The sequence below is a fragment of the Dipodomys ordii genome, unplaced genomic scaffold (genome assembly GCF_000151885.1).
Source record: "Dipodomys ordii isolate 6190 unplaced genomic scaffold, Dord_2.0 Scaffold189, whole genome shotgun sequence".
NCBI classification, from domain to species: Eukaryota; Metazoa; Chordata; class Mammalia; order Rodentia; family Heteromyidae; genus Dipodomys; species Dipodomys ordii.
The window spans coordinates 1849891-1871567 of record NW_012267405.1 but is presented as its reverse complement, the minus strand read 5'-3'; the positions used below and the strand labels follow the sequence as shown (position 1 = coordinate 1871567).

At 50.5% G+C, this 21677-nt stretch overlaps 1 protein-coding gene across 1 annotated transcript in view; it reads left to right on the top strand.

Annotated features, from left to right (window-relative positions):
* Slc25a37 (solute carrier family 25 (mitochondrial iron transporter), member 37) overlaps positions 1-21652 on the top strand; it is a 33532-nt gene extending 11880 nt beyond the window's left edge. Inside the window, exons 2-4 of the mRNA XM_013034463.1 lie at positions 15039-15267; positions 17211-17267; positions 19838-21652. Coding sequence (XP_012889917.1) covers positions 15039-15267; positions 17211-17267; positions 19838-20358 — 807 coding nt within the window. The 3' untranslated portion in view covers positions 20359-21652. The remainder of the gene's footprint in view (positions 1-15038; positions 15268-17210; positions 17268-19837) is intronic.
* The last annotated feature ends 25 nt before the right edge of the window (positions 21653-21677 follow it).

The window sequence follows — 21677 nt, the reverse complement described above, 5'->3', positions numbered from 1 at the left end:
GACCCCCTCCCCCTGCCCCCCAGGCATCAGCCTGGCTCTCCCTCACCGTTGTTTACTGAGTCTGCTTGTTTTTCTCTGTGGGCACCATGTCTGTGTCTCAGGGGTCCCCCGCCCCCAGCTTCCCTTTCCCCGGGGTGCTCAGGTTGAGGTGTTGCCCGTCCTGCCCAGGGCCTGGCGTCTGAGCGGAAGGGGAGTGGCCGGGCGGCCTCTGTGTCACACAGCCTCTGGGCCTGTGCCCTGCCCCTCTGTGGGCAAGAGGATCACAGACGCCCCTGGATTACAGTTGCTGCGTGGTGGGCAGAGATGGGTGCCAAGCAGTCAGACGCGGGAGGTGACAGGGCCTGGTCTAGGGTGCGGGGCACCGCGGTGGGTCGCACAGGCCTGGCGTGGAGGGCGGGCTGGGAGCCTCTCCCCAGAGGCTCTTCCCCGGGTCCCCGGCTCTGTGGCTCTGTGGTGGGGTTGTGTGCCTTGCTGATTCGACACAGCTCCTCCTGGAAAGACTCCAGGGGCGTTGGTGTCACGTGCCCATCTCCCTGGATCGCTGTGGAGTGGTGGCCAATGGGCTGTGAGAAGCAGAAGGCTCCACACAGCCTGGGCCTCACCGGGGTTGGGGTCCTGTGGCCTCCGAACTGGTTTGTCAGTGCTCCTTCCTGTCGTAGGGACTGGAACCCCATGGGGGAAGGTGGGAACAACCCCCCTTTGCCCCCCCCCCTTCCAAGCAGGGAGATGTGGGTGTGTGAACCAAACAGCTCTACTTCTAGTTTTTTTGGTAGTTGGGAGAGGAGTCTCGTGGACTTTCCTGCCTAGGCTGGCTTTGAACCGTGACCCTCAGATTTCAGCCTCCCGAGTCGCTAGGATGACAGGTGTGAACTCTTGGCATTCCATTCTTTGGGGGGGAGGGGTCTGTAAATTGCACAACCTATTCCTGAAAACATCATAGCCATATCAAGTCCCCACCAGGCCTGGCTGTGTTCAGGCCCCCCTGGTGCTCTGCTTTGGGGCCTTGCCCTGACCCTTGCAGTGGTGGCTCAGGGTCCCCGGGGGCTCCTGTCCTCCACCCCCTCCCTGGCTGAGGACTGAGTTTTGGCTGGGGTGGGGGGGGTGGAGGCAGTGCCCTGCTGGGGGCTTGCACTACAGAGAGAACAGACACAAAGGGAGGATAAGCTGTCATATCAAAGGCATTTCTGCTCATAACCACTCCATAATTAACAGTGACAGCAGTGACAAATGTCCACTGGAGCAGCAGCCAGAGAAGCTGCTAACAACTCAGCGTGGTCACGTGATGTGTTGGAGGTTCAGGGTTTGCTGGAGTGACCCGGACTGGTCCAGCTCACACCTGGTGGGGTCAAGAGCAATAGGAAGAGGGCGGTGCAGGTGACAGAGGAAGATGCCTTCCTGGGGACAATGGCTGGGGCACAGCCACCTAGGCCCAGGGCCTGTCCTGGAGGTTCAGATTCACCTGTGGCGCCTTGTCAGTTGGGGAGGTAACCTCATAGCTGGGTGTGGTTCCCTGTCCGGTTGGCTTTCTCTGAGTGTCTGAAGTGCATGACCCTCCTCAGGTCCAGGGATAGGTAGAAGCTCCTGCCTCAGGAAGCTTCTGGAAGTAGAGTCCCATTTGTCCAAGAGGCCAGCCCAGTGATGTGAGCACAGTCCTGCTGACCTTACGGCCCCATGGCTGGGTGTCCTGTGTTCCAGTCACCCTTGTTCCCTGGGGCCTTTGTCACTCAGCTTGGGAGCTGGGAGCTTTGAATGGGTGAGTGCACGGGCACCTGTTTCTGGGTCTGTCAGTTCCAAATGGTTATCCAGAAGAAAGAATAGAAACAGCAGTTTGATCTGGTGCAGAAGGTTTGAAAGTGTATACGTGAGACTGGAGATAGAGCTTCTAATGCAATTGTGTTTAAAACCCTTGGCTCTCCAACCTTGGGTGATGTGTGCCATTCTCTCACTATGTGTTAGCTCTTCATGCTTCCAGATGATCAGCTCGGGAATGACTTTTAATTGTAGAAATGATATTTAAGGCATGCATTTGCAAGTTGTGATGACCCTTAACTACTTGGGGGAAAAATGAGAGAGTTTGGGAAGGAGGTGGAGAAGTTGAAGTTGCTGCTCACCGGGACTGTCTGCGGCAGCCCTCCCCCCACCCCCAAGGCTTTGAGTCCCCTCCCTTGCCCCAACCTTGAGAATTCTTGTTTTCAGTCTCTCTTCAAGGTCTTTGTATCTTCCAACAATGCAATCATAAGAAAGTTTGTGAAATTTTCTTCCACCCCCTAAAAACCCAGTCACTACAAAGCAAACTTGTTAGGAGCTGTTGTAAATTGAAAACAGATTTCCGATCTTGACCAGGAATCATTTGGAAACTGTGTGTGTGTGTGTGTGTGTGTGCGTGCGTGCACGTGTGCGTGTGTGTGCGTGTGCGTGTGTACACTAGTACTGAGGCTTCAACTCAGGACCTGGGTGCTGTTCTTTATTTACCCTTTTTGGTTAATTGAAGATGAGTCTCGAGAACTTTCTTCCCTGGGCTGGCTTTGAACAGGAAGCCTCAGCCTTCTCAGTAGCTAAAATTACAGTGTGAGCCACTGTAAGTGCCTGGCTTTTGGGAGCCTTTTTAAATGAGCCCAAACTGAAGCCTGTGTTGAGTTGCTGCTCAGTGGTACAGGGCAGGTAAGAGAAGCTGGAGGCACAGGATAGAAGTGGGTCTGTCTGCCCAGACTCTTGTATTCTTGTGCTGCATTCTTGCATTGTAATTAGCTTGAGACAGAAAACTAGGGACACAGGGACCAACAAAGAGGCCCTAGGGAGATTCATAGCTTGAGTCTTGGTGTGTGTCTGAAATGGCAGTATTGCACTGGAACTCCGTGGTCTCCAGGGAAGTGCACAGGTCTGCAGGGCCACTCCTTCCCACGGGACAGCTTTGCTTTGCAGTGCTGCTTGGACCTGGGGTATCAAGTATTGACTCGCAGGCGCAGCCCTTCATGCCAGCAAGACTGCCGTCTTGGTTTTCTGGAGAGGATCTGGCTACCCATGATTCATTTGGCGGCCTGCTTGTTGTAGAATTCCTCAGTGCCTGCCTAAAAATGACAGTTTATTTAATCCCTTCGAAGCTGCCAGTGACAATGCTTGGAGACTGTAGCCTTTTCATTCAAACAATTCTAGAAAGGCTGGATGGCCACAGCCCTGCCCTGGAAGCAAGGGCAAAATGTGGCAGATGCTTCTGGAAGTTCCTGATTGTAGCTTTCTGACTCCTTCCTACCTGCTGGGAGCTGAGTCACAAGTGTCAGCCAGCAGGGCCACAGGTCACAGACTGAGTGGGCCTGGCATGTTAGGGGGCGCTGTGGGAGGTGGGGGTGGGCGGGAGCGGGGAGGGCCGGGAGGGTCCTGGTAGTACCCTCCCACCTGGAGGGTGACGCTCCCTGGAGATTTCACAGTGAGAGGCCGTCTCCTGCCCCACCTTCTCTGCCTTGTTGGAGGCCAACACGATTGTAAAACAACTCTTTGAGCTCTGGGGTCAGCACGGTTCCCTGTCCCTAGGCCCAATCAGGCTGATGACCTCCTGGTTATCAGCAGGTGCAGGGGACAGACTGGTTCTTCCAAGGCCTTGCCCACACTCCCTCCCACCCCTCCTTCCCCCAGTCTCAGGTCTCTACTCTGACATCACTCCCCCGGCTCCCTCCCACATCTAAGTGAAGTGTCCTGTGTCTGGTTGTATGGTACTTTGCGACTTTTGCTTTATAACCTTTAGAATTGTGTGTGTGTGCATGCACACACACACACACACACACACACACACACACACACACACACACACACATGCCAGTTCTGGGCCTTGAACTTGCTTTCCCTTAGCTTTTTTGCTCAAGGCTGGTATCTGTTACTCTTGAGCCACAGCCCCATTTCTGGCTTTTTTTTGCTGGTTAATTTGAGGTAAGAGTCTCATGGGCTTTCCTGCCTGGGTTGGCTTCAAACTCTGATTCTCAGCTCTCAGCCTCCAGAGTAGCTAGGGTTACAGGTGTGAGCCATGCCCACCTGGCAGTTGGAACATATTTATTTTTGGCCTCTAGCAGTGCCTGAATATGAAGGTTGTACAGATATTGTTGGAGGAAGGAAGCTGTTCTTGGGTCCACAGAAATTTCTGTGCCCAGCGACTTGTGGGTGTGGCCATCTCCTCTGTCCCCTCTGGGAACCCCGCTGGCCGGCTACAGTGCAGCTTTCCTTTAAAGTGCACACCTGAGTTCTTTGTTTCTTGGAAAAGCCTTGGGATCTCACCTACCATGGGAAGTTTCTGAATTCCCGTTGCTATCTAAGAACACTTAAAAATGACTCCCCCAGAAGCAGAAGAAATCATTTGTGCTTGTTATCTACTTTAAATTTGTCAAGTGGGACCTGAAGGCTGGGGGGAGTTCAGTCTATTCCCCTTGGTGTCTTTGAACATGGAACTTGGGGTTCCTGATACGCTGTCACTGTTTTTTTTTTTTTAATTGTACTAGCACAGGACTTTGAACTCAGGGCCTCACACTTGCACAGCTTTCTTGGTTGACAGGTGTTCTACCACTTGAGCTATATCTCCAGCTGTGTGTTTTAGAGATGGAGTCTTGTAGACTGTGTTGGGTTCAAACCTCAATCCTCCAGGTCTCAGCCTCTGTAGTAGCTACGATTACAGATGTGAGCCACTCATACTTGTTATTGTTCTTTCTGATTGTTCTTTGTGAAAGTTGAAAGGTGGGGAAGAAAAGAGACTGGTTCTCTGGCACTATGGTGAGCCCAGCCGCACATATAGAAGTCCGGCCTTGGGGATATAATTTGGTCATAGTTTTGGGGGTTCGGTAGCATTGGGAACATTCACCCTAGAGACTTAGACCTGCCAACTTTGGGGCTCAGCTTTATTCACTTTTGTGGGCCCCCTGCTTCGGGGATGGCGGGCGGGGGATGTGTGCAGATCCACAGAAAGGCCCCCAGATAGCCTGGGGAGGTAGTAGGGCCTGGGCCCGTGTTTACCTGTGGGTGAAACCTGGCAGGTCCCTGGCTCCTTGGCTGTGTTTTATTGAGCATGTGCGTCGGTGATGCACAGCTGACATAGCAAACCACGATGCTGTCATGATGATTGTCTCCGGCTCTCCCAGGAGCCCAGGGAAGGATGCATCCATCCCTCGACGTAATTATACAGAGGAATGAGCAAGTGGAGGCTGGCGACAGGGCTGCTTTGAAAGCTGCTTCTTTTCTCTGGATAATAGGCTAATCGCCGGGCGTGCTTTCACAGGTGTGGTTGCTGTGAAGGGCTTGAAAGCTGGCTGGCCACACCCGGCTTGGAGACGGTTCTGAGGTGCCCATAGCACAGCGGGCCCCTCCTTTCCTGGCTCGGACCCCAAAGGCAGTGCCTTATCACCTGGTCTCACACACAGCCTGAGCTGCTGGGCTGCTGATTTTTGGAGAGGAGGAGGAGGACGGAAGAAGAGGAGGAGGAGGAGGAGGTGGAGGTGGTTGTGTGTGTGTGCGTGTGCATGTGCGTGTGTGTGTGTGTGTGTGTGTGTGTGTGTACATGTTTAGGGAAGGAAACACCAAGTCATCAGAGCCTGCAGGGTCCGTGTGGGAAGGAGGGGCACTCCAGATCGGTGATAAAGCATTCCCCCTCCCCCTTTTTCTTCCTTCTTTCTTCTTCTTCGCATTACCTTCTTTTCTAGAGTCACTGGATTTGCTGCCAGTACTGGGGCTTGCACTCAGGTAGGTCCTTGAGTTCTTGTTCGGCTTACCTGTTCATGGCTAGCACTCTACCACTTGAGTCCCACCTTTTGCCTTCCTGTGGAGACAGAAGCTATGGACTTTTCATGCCCAGGCCTGCTTTGAACTGTGATCCTCTGATCTTAGTCTCCTGACTAGGATGACAGATGTGGGTCACTGGTCCCTAACTAATGTTCTAAATATAGGTGTTTGTAAACTGCTAGAAAGACTGACACATATATAGACAAACCTTTTCCAATAAATGCAAACAGAAACTCGCATATGTTTGTTTAATCAGAGTTCTAGCAGTTTTCCTACATTGAGGTTCTCAGAGACTGGAAAGAACCTCCTTAGAAACATTCTGTTAGCTATGTTTATAAATATAGTTCCAACATTTATTTACTTCTTCATTTATTTTTGGCAGAACTGGGGTTTGAACTCAGGGCCTTGCACCTTGCTAGGCAGGACTCTGCTACTTGGGCCATGCACTGCCCTTTGGTTTTTTGTTTTGTTATTTTTGAGGTAGTATCTCATACTTTCTTCCCAGGCCAACCTCATACTGAGATCTCTACAAGTAAGCCTCCTGCCTAGCTGGGATCACAGGCATACCCCACCACACTCAGCCCTGTTCTTATTTGCAGTTGTAACAGATAGCAAACAAAACACAAGAAATCTTCTGCCCCATTGGGCTTATTTATGGGTCGAAATACATGTTTCCCACCTGGAAATTAGTACCAGAGAGGTGACATGATTGTGGAATCCTTCGAGGCTTTGGTGGCAGAGCTGCGCCTGGTCTCTGCATGGTCATGCTTATTTGTGGTCGTGCTGACATTTGGATGCGCATTCTGGAGAAGCAGCTGTTTGGCAAGGGGAGATGCGTGGTGCAAAACATCTGCACGCTGGAGTGAGCCAGTGACTGAGCACCCGCGGCCCCTCCCCCAGCTTCGGCGGTCTTGTGTGGGTGAGGGCTTCTCTGGCGCTCAGCCCGGTGGCTGACTTAGGCCTTTACCTGCCCATTGCTCCTGGCTGTTGTTGCCCCTTGGTTCAGGAGGCAGCGAACCCTGAGCCCTGGCAAGGCTGAGTCATGGTGGGGAACGTGGCCTCCACAGACCAAGGAACTTTGATGTTCAAGGCTCTGTCCAGCACTGACCCTGAACTTCAGCACCTGTCCAAGGTCCCCACGAAAGGTACTTGGCCAGAGCAGGGAGGTCAGGTGAGTGAGCTTCCCAGAGTACTTTTGTTTGTGACTTTCACTGCTTGTGTAAACTGATACTAGTGCTCTCCCCTCCCCTCCCCACTAGTTAGCCGTCCAAGTTTCCTTCGTTATATAATCAGGATTAATTTAAGCAGGCCTGACCATTCATTTAGAAATGATAAGGGAAAAAGAAAGCAAAGTGGGAGGGTCAGTCTCGTGTGAAACAGCTGTGGCAAGTCCCCTCCCTCATCCGGCCCTGGCTGTTCCTTCCGCTCAGAGGGACCGCAGCTGGGCAGGGCAGCTGGGGTGCACCCAGGTCAGGTGGGCATCTTCCCACCCAGGACCTACCCTGACTCAGCAGTGAGTCTTCAAAGCAGTCAGTCAGCAGGTACATCTTTCTAGGAATTTGATGTTTCTCCAGAAGGCAGCTGCACGCCAGATTTCAAGCAAAGGCCTTTTTCATCTTGAGACTTTAGAAGCTCTGTGGCTGTTTTGAGCCTCTGCCATAGACAAGGACCCTGGTCCCCACGCTCAGGCCTGAGCTCACAGCTGGTGAAGGAGGAAGAAGCAGAGTGGGAGGCTAGCTGTGGCTCCAGAGCCAGTTCTGCTGGGTCTGTATCCATGGGAATCCCAGGGCCGGTCAAGCTGGGTTGATCCAAGGGGATTTCTTTTCTTTTCTTCTTTTTAGATTATCTAAGGATTTCATATGTCTGTAATTGATACTATGGCCTAGACTCCCAGACCAGTGAGTTCCCCATGGCTGGTAGGGGCTGTTGTGTGGTTTATGATGATCATCCTCTAATTGTGTTCAGTTCAAACTTGCAGTGAAGTCCTTTGTGTGGGACAGCCATCATCAGGCAGCACAGAGAAACATCTGCTTCCTCAGGCAGGGCGATGCTGGTGGATCCTGAAGAGAGCTCACCCCCTGTCCCCCGCCCATGTGAGGAGCCTCTCTAAAAACAGTCAACAAAGACAAACAGCACCTTACCTCATGGACTAACAATGCACTGAAGTTTTCTCCTTCATTCATCTCGGGAGGCGCATGGGATAGGGGTTTCTACAGGCAAGGGAACAGAGCTTAAATAATTTACCCAGGTTCATGCAGTGACCAAATAGAATAGGACTTGATTGCCAGGTGGTGCCATGCCCTGGATTTGGCTCTTGAATGTGGCCTGGGGCCCATGTTTGCCATGCAGTGGTTGCCTGACTGGAAGGGATCCAGCTCATTCTCTTCCATGCCCTGCTGCCGCCCCCATCCTGCCCCCAGCCTCGTGGCCCTCGGCCATCTGCTAGTCAGGTCTCCTCCAGCAGAATGAAGTTCCTCCAGTACATCGGCTATCTTTGAGGCTGGCTAGATGAACTGGATTGCCATGTGATTGTGCAATTAAGATTTTCACAAAGTATGCTTGGAAGACTGTCAGATCAGGGTTCCCCAACTAGCCCTGGGAGCCCCGGGCCAATCACCAGCAAAACCGAGGAAGAAAGCGCCTGCGTGGCAGAGCTCTGAAGTCACTGAAAGCTCCCCAGGAGCTCCTCCGTGCAGAACAGTGGCTCCTCGTGCCCAGGTTGTCTTCTGTCCCGCAGTGGGGGGTGACTTGCCTGGCAGGGATGGCTATGTGAGGTGTTTCTCCAGTTCCCCCGGATGTCGGTCCTCACATGTACATGGGGTGTTGATAAGCCACAAGGCTGATGAGGACTCAGTGGGAACCCCCAGGAGGCTACTTTCCGAGCAGTGGAAGCATTCTGACCATTGGCGTATCTGTCCCAGATTTTGAATACCGCCGTGGTTCGAATGTCCTCTTGCCAGATTTAGGCAGTGGGTTCGGAGTGACCCATGACTCAGGCTTCTCTCCAATCCAGTGCCTTGCCTCACACCTTTCTTCCTACCTCACAGTGAAGTCACCAATGGCACCCATGAAATCCCTGCCCTGTCACTTGGAATCCTGGGAATCTGCCCCACCTAGAGGGCAGAGATCAGTTAGTTAATCCTTAGGGCGGGCCACGTACCCATGGGCTGTTCTGGGAGTGCGCTGGCTACCTGGCTACCTTGGGCTTTGGCCAGGTGTAGATTCTTTCATTCCCTCGTGCTTCTGCTCTAGCAGCTCCTGGGGTCAGGGATGTGGAAATGGTGTCTGGGAGCCAGAGCCAGGCTGTGGGCTTCCAGGGAGCTGCAAGGAACGAGGGGAAACCCTTCTTGGTGTGTGATGTTACTGTGGCCTTGGAGTCTCCACAGCTTCCCAGGGCACAGCCTCTTGGCCCTGCCGGAGGACTTGTCCTGCATGGTTCGGCTGCCTTTTTCCAGATGTCAGGGAACCTGCCCCTTGCTGGTATGAGCAGTCGGTAGCCATGGAAACACCTGGTCCTCAGTGAGGACTTCAGGGCCTCCTTTCCTGGGCCTGCCCCAATCTGCCTTTCTTCCAGCAGATGTCTGTTGACCCTCTAATAATATTCCAGCCACAGTGGGTCTTGGCTGGTTCTCTCTTCTTCTTGCTCCTGTGTATTTGCTGGGACCCCCTGTGTCATGCTGTAGCCACAAGGTCCTGTTTCTCTGATACACACACATGTCCATGTGGCCCGCAGCCACAGTTGCTCTCTTTCATAAAAAAAAAAAAACAGGTTTGATTTTTGTTTAAAAAAAAAATCAGCCAGGCACTGATGGCTCACACCTGTAATTCTAGCTACTCAGGAGGCTGAGCTCTGAGGATCACCGTTTGAAGCCAGCCAATTAAACTCCTGGCCCCCAGAGAATAGATTTTTCACGTGTGATTCTAGATGCAGCATTGCACATGAGTGTGTGTGTGTGCGCGTGCGGCCTTGTTGGATCTACTTGGGCATGGGAAGGAAGTTCTGGTGGAGAAGCTGAGAGGGAAGGGCTGGGAACCACCTGCCACTCAAGGCCTGCATCATGAAGATGTGAGGCCTAGGCAGACTATTCTGGAAGATTCTCTTCCCTGGGCCCAGGCCCAGCTCCCAGGCTTCTCACCCACTGGGTCTTGGGCAAGTCACTTTTCCTCTTTGGGTCCTAGTTTCCCATCTGAAAAGGCCTGGCTGGGCTGCAGCTGCTCCCCTGCTGGGGCCCTGGGTACTCCGTTATGTGATCCTCCATCTCACCTGGGACAGAACATACATTTTCCGCTCTCCCTCCCCCCTCCTCCCCTCAGTGAGGGAGCAGGCCAAGGAGGCCGGCCTTTCCTGTCTTGGCATCTTAGGGGGAGAGCTCCTCCCCTTCTAGCCTGGCTGCTCAGTGCCAGGCGTGTGTCATTTCTTTTGAGCCTTTCTGCAGAGTCATGCCTCTGGGGCTTCAGGGGATTTGCAAGGCCTCCTGATGTCTGGAGTGTTTTCCTTCTTCGCTGCTTTGCGTGAGGTTGGGCAAGTAAGTGTGGAGGGAGGCAGGCGAGGAGGAAGGCCTGCTCCTTTGCCTCTGCCAGGTGCCAGCCTCTGTCTCCAGGCTGCTCCCGCGGACCGGCCGGCCGTCTGAGCTGTGAGCCCTCTTTGCCCTTTGTGCCTTTCAGGAGCCGTTGGCTCCGGCTGTGTTTTCATAAGAATGTTCAGCAAAGTAGAACTGGTTATTAAACGAACAGAGGTCCGTGTTGCCAAAGATGCATGTTCAGGAAGTAGCCTGTGAAACCTCGTTAAGCAGGTTTCATTCCTGAAGGCCTTTCCAGAGCCTTCAGCATGCTCAGTGCCTTACGAATTTCCCAAAGGTGAGGATTATGGTGCAAACATAGAAGCAGGTAGTAAGGAAAGGAAGGGCTGTGCAGCTAGTGGCTTGGGCAGAAACTGAAACCCAGACAGGAAGAGTGATTGTTGAAGTGTGTGTGTATGTGTGTGTGTGTAATGATGGTGGTTTCATTTTTGTGAATCCTGATTCATTTCCTTTCCCTCCTCTCCATTCTAGTTTTTTTGCACTTGTAATAAAATATACATAACAAAAGTCATTGCTGTAACGTTTTTTCTTTTTGTCAGTCATAGGGCTTGAACTTTGGGCCTTGGCGCTGTCCCTCAGCTCTTCATCTCAAGGCTAGTGCTCTACCACCTGAGCCACAGTGCCACTTCTGGTTTTCTGGTGGTTCATTGGAGAGAAGAGTCTCACAGACTTTCCTGACCTTGCTGGCTTTGAACCTCGATCCTCAGATCTCAGCTTCCTGAGTAGCTAGGATTACAGGTGTGAGCCACCAGCACCCGGCTGTAACTGTTTTTAAGCATACTCATCGCTGCCTTTGGTCAGTTACATTCACACTGTGGTGAGGTCATCACCATCACCTACCTAGCCCAGACCCTTCCTCTTACCGATCCTCAGCCTGCACGCGTTACGCACTCAATCTCATCCCCTCCACACTGCCCCACTCTGCCTCCTTTCTGAGTCAAGGGCCCTCTCTGTGGAGTTGTGCAGTTTTTGTCTGTTTGTAACGGCCTTGTTTGATCCAGCACAGTCTTCAAGAGTTCCACCCTGGGGCTGAGAATGCGGCTTAGCAGTAGAGTGCTTGTCTAGCATGTAGGAAGCCTTGGATTCGATTCCTTAATACCGTATAAACAGAAACATATAAACAGGAAAACTGGTGCTGTGACTCAAGCAGTAGAGCACTGGCCTTCAGCAAATGAAGCTCAAGGACAGCACCCAGGCCCTGAGTTCAAGCCCTAGGACTGGCAGAAAGAAAAGGAAAGAAAAGAAGAGCTCCACCTTGTTGTGGCACATGTCAGCGGTTCCTTCCTCGTCAAGGCTGGGTAGTATTCTGCTGAATGGATAGAGAGTGCTTTGTTTAACCTCTGACCTGGATTGTTTAACCCCTAACTTTGATGGGATGGGTCCTTGTTTGCTTCCATCCCCCACCACTCCTCCCCCTCAAGTAGATACATAAAACATCTGCCCTTGTTTCCACATTTTATAGGTAGAATCACAGATTTTTTTTTTTTTTGGTAGGAGAGACTGTGATCTCTGAGTAGCACTCCCAACACAAAGCTGAGGGTTTTTGTTTTTTGTTTTTGTTCCATCAAGGGGCTTGAACCTGCGGCCTGGAAGCTGTCCCTGAGCTCATTTGCTCAAGGTGTGCTCTTTTGAGCCACAGCTCCACTTCTAGTTTTTGAGTAGTTAATTGGAGATAAGAGTCTCAAGGACACTTTTCTGCCCAGGATGGCTTTGAACCTTGACCCTCAGGATTACAGGCTTGAGCCTCCAGCCCCCAGCCCAGTTTTTGATCACCCTGTGGTGACATGCAGTGTATGAGGCTCTTATTTCTTATTTGGGGTAGTTGCAAGTCACAGCTGGTGAAATACGAGATGCTATTTGGTGTAAATTTCAGGGCGATTTTCAGGTTTTTAGAATCTAGCGCTTGGGAGCTTCTGTGGTCCCGAGGGGACCCCGGCCATACCCCTCAGTCCCTGCCACGATTCCCACCCACTCAGTGGCCACGCTTGCACGTTTTCTTATAATGGATCCTTCGATTAAACCACCTCAAATCTGTTTGAAAGGGTTAGAATAGAAATCTATTTATAAAATACAAAGGTGCAGGGACATTGGCCCTCTGCGCAGGCAGGGCCTCGAGGATCCAGCCTGTGTGGCCAGCTGCTCCCTCGGCTGGGACAGTGGTGGGCAAAGGAAAATTAGAGTTTCTAATTGAGCACTTTTATAATGGCAGGCAACCTTTTTTTCTTTTTGAGGACTTGATGATAGAGCGTGGTGGGGATGGTTGCTTATGTTAACTGTTTTTGTGTCCTTTCTTGGTGAAATGAAAGGTTGGTATGAGTGTGTCCATGCTCTTTGCGATTTTAATATCTGGTGAGAGCCGAAATTGGGAAATGACTAGTCGTTTAGGTCATAGATTTTTGCATAATTCTCCAGCCCCTAGATCCTGGGGGTTGGGGGGAATCTTGTTTTGGGGGAGTTGTAGGGAGTGCTATGGAGGAGGCAAGGGCCCTTTACCCCATTTTCAATAAGAGAAGAACCCCTTCTCATATATATATATTATACTTACATACATTGTATATGTTATATATTAGATATATCTTAAATATTAGATACATTATATATAGTGGAATTTGTGTGGTGGAGTTTGGGGATTAAAGGATATGCCCATCACAAGATGGAGAGCCTCTCCTTTAGGGGCTGAGGAGGGGCTGAGCTCAGGCTAGGCTTATTTCTCTGAGCAATAGCCAGTAAGGAAGAGGGGTGGGGAGAGGAGAGAGGAGAGAGGAGAAAGGAAAGGGGAGAGGAGAGTGTTCACACCAAAGGTGTGTATGTGTTATAGAGAGAGATCACACCAAAGTCTCTCATATCCTCCCTCCCCAACCTTTTTCTCTCTTCTGAGAGATTGCATTTAAGCAGTTGTCTCACATCACTGAGAGGGCTGCAAGTTCAAAACCAGGAGGACAGCTGGCAAGCTGGACACCAAGGAAGAGCTGCTGTTGCAGTGTGGGTCTGACCACAGCCGGGAAGGAAGCTTCTTCCTTGAGTACTTTTTTGTTTTTGTTTTTGTTTTTAATTCTTTCAACTAAAGGCATCAAAGTCACATGATAGATGGCAGCTGCTTTTCTCAGTCACCTGATTTAAATGTTAATCGTAGACTCATCTAGACTGAGGTCTTGATTATGCACGTGGGCACTGTGGCTTAGCCAGGTGGAAATGTGGAAGTAACACTCTCCTCCCCTTCACGCCTTTCCGGCCTGGTGGCCTGATGGGAAGGGGCCAGGGAGAGCCAGCTCTGTGCCAGCCCAGCAGAAAGAACTGAGAACAAGACCTTTTGTGTGGGTGAGGCGTAGGGGGCTTGAGGCTCCTTCTAGTAGGGCCTGAGCTTTCAAGCACAGAAAACTCAAAGCCAGAGTGAAACTAGTTGTAGGAGGGTAGATGGATGATAGCCTAATATTTTTATATAGCATTTGTATCATATTAGGTATGATAAATGATCAAGAGTTGACTTACAATATTCTGGAAAATTATATAGGTTGTACACCATTTTATTTATTTAGTCTGTCATTGGGGCATGATCTTGTGGCCTGGCCACTGTCCTTGAGTGCTTTTGCTCAAGGCTAGCACTCCACCACTTTGAGCCACAGCTCCACTGCTCCACTTACAGTTTCTAGGTGGTTAATTGGAGATAAAGTCTCTCAGACTTTTCAGGGGCTGGCTTCACACCACCATCCTCAGATCTCAGCCTCCAGCATAATAAGGATCACAGGCTTGAACTACCAACGCCATTTCCGATAAGGTACTCTTGAGTGTTTGCAGGTTTTGGCATCCCTGGGGATCTGGAACTAGTGCCCCCAGAGACTCTGAGGAACAGCTGTACTTTTGTTTATCCAGGACTCTGAATTTATAAAGGGTTTCCATGTGCATTAATTGCTGCTTGCCACAAACACGTGTTTTAATTGACAGTCTCAAGGTCCACTGGGGTTAAAGGATTCATCAGAAACCACACAGCTCACGGATGGCAGGTCTCCGTGGGATGTGCCTTCTCCTGTTCCTCCTGGGCTTTAACCTCCCCTTACCTGGGCATAATGAAATCTGTGGGAATGTGGCTGTGGGAGAGGCGCATGGAGAACATTACGTATTTGGTGGTACTGCAGTTTGAACTCGGGGCCTCATGCTTGCTAGGCCAGATGCTCTGCCACTGAGCCATGACTATAACCTTCTTTGAGCACTAATTTTTGAGATAATATCTCACTTCTGGTCTGGACACGATCTGCCTATTTGAAGCTTTTTGCCGCTGGGATAGCAGGTGCCTTCCATAGGGCCCAGGCTTTTCCATTGCAATGGAGCTTTATGCATTCTTCTGTCTAGACTGGCCCAGGACCACAGTTCATCCATCTCAGCCTTCCACTTATCTGGGATAACAGGTGTGTACCACCGTACCCAGCTGTTGGTTGTATCCTGGGCTGTCCTAGGACCACAGTCCTGATCTCTGTCTCCTAAGTAGCTGGGAGTTTATGCATGAGCAACATGGACGCCCAGCTATAGAGATGGACTTTAGAAGGGAGAGAATAAATATATATTTTTCCCCACAAAGAAATCCTGTAAAACTGAGTACCTTCTCCTTTTCTCAGATTTTTCTGAGTCTTTTTTTTTTTTTTACCACCCCGCTCCAAACCATTTTTGTTAACCTGTATTTTTCTGTTTCTTCTTCTTGCCCTCCTGCAGACACGAATGCAGAGTTTAAACCCAGATCCCAAAGCCCAGTACACAAGCATCTATGGAGCCCTGAAGAAAATCATGAAGACTGAAGGCTTCTGGAGGCCCTTGCGGGGCCTGAACGTGATGATGATGGGTGCGGGGCCGGCCCACGCCATGTATTTTGCCTGTTATGAGAACATGAAAAGGACTTTAAATGACGTTTTCAACCACCAAGGAAACAGCCATCTAGCCAATGGTATTTTGAAAACCTTTGTCTGCAGTTAGACAGTTCTCTTCTTCAGCAGCCTATCCCGGGGCCTTCTCCCCGTGACCCAGCAGTCATCGGCTTCGGCATCTTGCTCAGGAACAGAGAACTCTAGGTCGCTGTGTGCACACCCAGTCTGACATGTGCACACGAGCACGCGCACGCGCACACAAGCTTTTTCTGTTTCCTTCCTTCTCTGAAGCCTGGGGGAATTGGTGGCAGAGGTGTTTCAGGTTTTTTTTTTTGTTCGTTTGTTTCATTGTGTGGGCTATTGTTTTGTTTTCTGAATTGAAACAATCAAAAGCGATTAATGATCAGACCTAGAGGGAAACAAACCCACTCCCCCGGAATAGAAACACAACTTTTGAATGCTGGATTTAAAAAAAAAAAAAAGCAAACACACACACACATACACAAAGTTATCTGGACAGCTTCTTTGAGACTATTTAAAAACTGGTACGGCAGGTCTCCAGCGCGCCGAGATCTAAGCTTTAAAAGGTCAAGACGTTTTATGGCTGATTGATGAAGGACTTGGCCACTGCCGAAGGCCTTTCCCGCCTTGAGCTTCTGGAGACTCGGGGGTTTGCTCCCCATCCTCCTCCGTGTGTCTGAGCCGCATCTCTCTGCGAGGGCTGCAGTAGTTCTGTGTGGTGGATTCAGGGAGGGCCGGGTTGGGGGGTGGGAGGTTGCACGTTGGCAGTCCGTTCTTAACCCATGTAGTACTGTGCTAGGCTGGGTGGTCTTTTTCTCCTGTCTATGGGGTTGATGTCCATGGATTTTTGTTTTTTGTGTACAAGGAAATATGGATAGTAATGTAAAGCATACTTTTTTTTTTTTTTGCCAAAATTTGTTTTCTAGCACTCAAGCAAGGGAGAAGCGTCCAGCAGGAACTCCCTTTGTTTTGCTCTGCCCAGAACCCCAATGCACCCCTCCCATCATCAGGCCTTGGAAATAAGTGCACCTGGCTGGTTTACAGACGTTTCCTTGGCTTTTAAACTGTTGGGCATTGGTTCCATTCATTGAGATGGTTATGAAGAGCCATGCCTTGATGTCACCTGTGCCTGTGACATTGGGCTCTCCTCTTGCCCAAACGCCCTTAGGTACTAGTTTGGATTCTTGAAGGAGTTTTAACAGAATGCAGTTTCTGCCGAGGTCTGCCCAGTGCTGCCCTATAGCTTTGTGCTGAACTGTGATTCCATTGTGGCTTTTTTTAAAAAAAGTTAACGTGCAGGAGAGAGAGAGGTTGATTTCTTTTTTGTAACCTCTTTGAAGAGTTATCCTGTCCCTCATTCTCCCTCCTTCCGTGGTAATTTGAACTACCAAGCAGTAGCACCACAAAGGGAGGAAATGCACAGTTCCAGGACTCATTCAGTGTTCTGAAGTTCCTGGCTCTTGAAGCCAGGTCAGAGGAGATCACCAAACAGCGTCTGTGTTATCCATGAGGCCCGTCGTTGCTTTACACATTTACCCCGAAAAAACCTATCTGATTCCCACTTCCTGACATCCTTGTCTTCTACCCATTTTCTTCACAATGGTTAGATTTTAAGGAATTTTCTTGAAGATTCCCTTCTTGCCCATCCATATACATGCTATTATTCCCCTTAACCACCTGACCCTTAAAGGCACAGTGATGACAAAGGAGACAGGAGAGAATGCCAATCTAGACAGTAGGCAAATGCCATGTTGTGATTTCTGGGTGCCGCACAGCCTTAGCACATTTAGCTTTCGCCCAGGGTTGAGGAGCCATGTTTCTGTCGGCCTTCTCCATCTCTACTTCCACTTTAGGATCTGAAGCGTCAGTGCTCACCTGGGCAGAGCTGCGAGTCAGTGTGGGTCCTTAGAAAGCTGAGTCCAGAGTTGGTCCAATGTTAGGTTCCAGGAACTTCCCAGAGCGCCCAGTTGCGGAGGGTAATTTTTTGGAGTTTGTTTTGCAGGGATAGCTGGGAGTATGGCCACCCTGCTCCACGATGCGGTAATGAATCCTGCAGAAGGTAATGTCTTCCGGTTCCAGGGAAGAACCGGAGGGGTTGTGCAGAGGGGCAGGAGGAAAGGGGGAGGGGAGGGTTGGTAGCGGGCAAGGGCAGAAGGTGGGCAAGTGCCAGGGCCATCCACAGCCAACTGGAGGACTGGGATATTGTCTCAGGAGAGACAGGAGCTTTGGAGTTTTTATGGTCTTGCTGGGGAAACAGAGGTAAACCTAACTACTAAAAGATGACGTCCTCTGCCCTGTAGCCTTCTGGGAGGTGTTCGGATCACCGATCCTCCCGGACCAGGGTAGCAGAACTGGGGGCATTCATTCGGACAGCTCTCTAGTGATCTTTTTAGATCGTGGTGATCTAAAATCCTGTGCATTCATGGCTGGCCCACGTTGCCTTTATCAACACTAACATTTGGTTGCCCTCAAATGTAGGGAACCTGTCAGAGGCCCTTCTTTAGGGCTCGTATACAATTGGACATGATCATGGAAGATCTGAAGCAGATAAATGTAGACAGAATGGAATTCTGAGCCCTGGCACACTGCAAATGTACGTGTAGCCAGTTTGGGGGGCTCTTTTCTTTTTTCTTCCCTCCCCCCAGAGCTCTGTAGCTCTGCAAATCTCGGCTGTTAGCTAGCTCTTGGTTTATTCTGGAAAGCTCTGGCATCTCAGGTCTGCCTAGGAAGATTTGGGCCTGGTTTTGGGCCTGCCTTCAGCGGGTGGCTCGCCTTGGTGGCAGCCATAGGTGACATGCAGTGTGTTCCACTTTGTTCCCCTCACTTGGAAATGGTGTACTGATAGGAGGGAAAACTGGAGAGACAAGTCTCAGGCTATGTTTGTTTGGGTTTTGTTTTGCTTTGGTTAAAATTTCTTGCTTGTTCTCATAGCTGCCTCCCACTGCCTAGCAGGGAGGGAGGGAACTTGTTCTGGCCCTTGAGGCCATGCCGGGTCACCCTGGAAGTCGGGTGGTGAGGGAAGCTCGTAAGCCTTTTAGGTGGATTTTCTCATTGCGTAGTGGGACCTGCTGGAATGAAACGTCCTTTTCTTACGTTTATATGGAAAGCAGAGAGTTCAGAAAGATGGCCTGTGTCCTGTTTTCTCTTGTGATGTCATGTACTTAAGTCAACTTACCTGTCCCTGTGGTTTTTCCTGTCATAAGTATATTCAAGACCAAGTGTTTGAGGCCAGGAAAGTGGTGGTCTGAGGTAGGCAGGGAACAGTTCAGAGGAAATCATATAATTCCCAGTTGGGTGCTAGTAGCTCACGCTTATAATCCTAGCTGCCCCGGAGTCTGAGTTCTAAGGATCATGGTTTGAAGCCAGTCAAGGCAGAAAAGTCTGTGAGACTCTTATCTCCAGTTAACCACCAAAAAGCCAGAAGTGGAGGTGTAGTACAAGTAGGTAGAAGCTAGCGTTGTGTCAAAAAGCCAGGTGTGACAGTGTGAGGCCCTGAGTTTGAGCCCCAGTACCAGTAGTCATGGAGGCTCAGGGTCCTCACGGATACAAAAATGTATGGATATTAGAGCTCCTTACATAGAGTGGTATAATAGTCACATCTGTCTGGCACATTCTCTCCGGCTTACTTACAAAACATAATGCAATGTACGTAGTTGTCACACTGTGCTGTTTAGGGAATAGGGCCAAGGAAAAAAATCCAACTTTATTCAGTACAAATACATTTTTCCCCCTGAATATTTTTGATGCACAGTTGATTGGCTCTTCGGGTGTGAGCTTTCTTCTCTATACTTTTTTTTAAGGTGATTCATGCAGTGATCTGGTCAGTGATCAGTTTGTTAGCTTGTGTCAATGAAACAAGGATTTCGTTGATCTTTTTTAAAGGATTTAGGGGAGGCTCACCCCTCCTTCCCCCATTATTCTTGTTGATGTAAGGTCTTCGATAAGACCGAAGCGTAACACGTGAGTTCACTTGGACATCGTTAAAGCCCCGCAGTCTGGGTGAGAAACCCAGCCTCGTCCCCTCTTGCTCTGTGAGCCACTGCTTTGTAATAATGAGGATTGTCTCCGAACGTGGGCAGGTGTAATTCTAGTATTGTCTCACTTAAACCATGATGTGGAAGCTGAAATATGACTGTCAGAGATGCAGACCCCTGAGAGTAAGCGAAGGATACAATCTTCTGATAGACTGATGCAGGATGATTTGGGCAGAGGGAGAGAGGGCAGGGTTCAGATGTCTGTTCCAAGGCCCATTGGCAGTCAGGATCTGGGAGATGAATGAGGTCAGCCGATGTAGCCTGCGGTGGCTGCCTGGCTGAGGGGCCACCTTAACTGGAGACTGACAGGAGCCCCTGTGGACATCGTTACCTTCCTGGTGCCGAGTCCCACAGGTAGAAATGGATCATTGAATCGGGACTGCCTGGTGCTGGCCCTCGGAGGCCTCCCAGGCTGGGGCTGTGTGTGCTCGCTCCCGATGTCCTTTACCAGTGTGTCTAACTTGCTTGTTTCTCTTTATTGGCTTGGCTTCTCATTTCACTCCGACCTGGGGTGGGGTCAAACCAACCACCTGCCCGCTCGCTGGCTGCCCGTCTGGCCTGGCCTGGCCTGTCTGCCCCGCGGTCCCGAACACAGTGGTGAAGCAGCGCTTACAGATGTTCAACTCGAAGCACCGGTCAGCCCTCAGCTGCATCCGGACGGTGTGGAGGACCGAGGGGTTGGGGGCCTTCTACCGGAGTTACACCACGCAGCTGACCATGAACATTCCCTTCCAGTCCATCCACTTCATCACCTACGAGTTCCTGCAGGAGCAGGTCAACCCTCGCCGGGACTACAACCCACAGTCTCACATCATCTCGGGCGGGCTAGCTGGGGCCCTGGCCGCGGCCGCCACCACTCCGCTGGACGTCTGTAAGACCCTGCTCAACACTCAGGAGAACATGGCACTGACCTTGGCCAAGGTCGGGGGCCGGCTCTCAGGCATGGCCAATGCCTTCCGGACCGTGTACCAGCTCAACGGCCTACCTGGGTACTTCAAAGGCATCCAGGCACGTGTCATCTATCAGATGCCCTCCACTGCCATCTCCTGGTCGGTCTATGAGTTCTTCAAGTACGTCCTCACCAAGCGCCAGCTGGAGAGTCGAACTCCGTACTAAAGCAGCAGGCTGTGGGAAGTTGATTGAGCATCTTTTGTTTGCAACGGGCTTCCTGTGGCTGCCCGGTCCCCTTGTCCTCACACCCAGGCCCGTTCTGCAGGGCACCTGCGCCAGACCCTCCGCTCCTGGTGCCTTAGAGAGAGGGGAGGACAGGATGGTCGCTGCCCCCAAAAGCTGTCCTCAGGGACGTGTGAGTGGCGGTGGACAGGAAGGACAGGGGAAGGGGACCGAGGAGTAAGGAGTGGCTTTTTTGTCCTCCGAGAGGAATGTGTCAGTCTCCTTCCTGGGTCCTTAGATCACAGCTCAGGGAAGAAGACAGACAGTGGCTGAGCGTATTAAAGGAAGAGAGTCTATGTATATAAAAGTTTCATTACACAGTCTAAAATAGGTGGATAATGTTTATCCTTTATTTTTTCTACTTAGAAGTTTTTCAATTTGTGTGTGTGTGTGAGTGTGTGTGTGTGCACTTGTGCGTGTCCATAAATAGTATTGCAGCCAGGATTAAATCGAGCTGTGTTTTTTAAAGAAATAATAAGAGGGCTGAATCCTCCTATCAGGTTAAGTAAAAAGGCACCAAAGTTCTCAAGGGCTGAGTGTGGCCTCCAATCCTGTGCAAGCCCCTCCCTCCCCAAGGTGGAAGTTTGACTTGAATGTGAAATAAATACTGAGCATATCTTTTGAATTTCTCTTTTAATGGGGGAAAAAGGTACGTTGAGAAAGAATCATAATGACCTATTATTGCAGTTTCTACAAATTCAATCACCTTCATGTGCCTTTTCCCTTTGTCTTTCCAAAAAGATTCGGGACCAAAGATGGGGTCCTGGCACATTTTCTTCTGCTGTGTCTACACACATGCCAGTGCTGGGTGATGAGGTTGGGCTCACTGTAAGGTGACCCCTGGGGTGGCGGGTCCCAAGCCTGCTGTGATACTCCCCGCCCCCACCCCCACCTTCCCCCTGTTGTGACATGAGTTTCTCCCTGGTCAGCACTTGGCAGCCTCGGATACGTCAACGTTTGGCTATTTGCTGAGATCACCGGGATAAATCCTGTTATTGTAGGACTTATTTCTGTGTCAACTTTTTTCCCTCAGGTAACGTGTGTGTGTATGTGTGTGTGTGTGTGTGTGTGAGAGAGAGAGAGAGAGAGAGAGACAGACAGACAGACAGACAGACAGAAAGACAGAGCGCACGCTCAGGGCTTTTTTTCACTTGTCTTGTTCAGTCAAACCTGGCACTCTAGCTCTTGAGCCACATCTCCACTTCTAGCTTTCTGCTGATTAATTTGATATGAGCCTCACAATTTTTTTCTGCCGAGGCTGG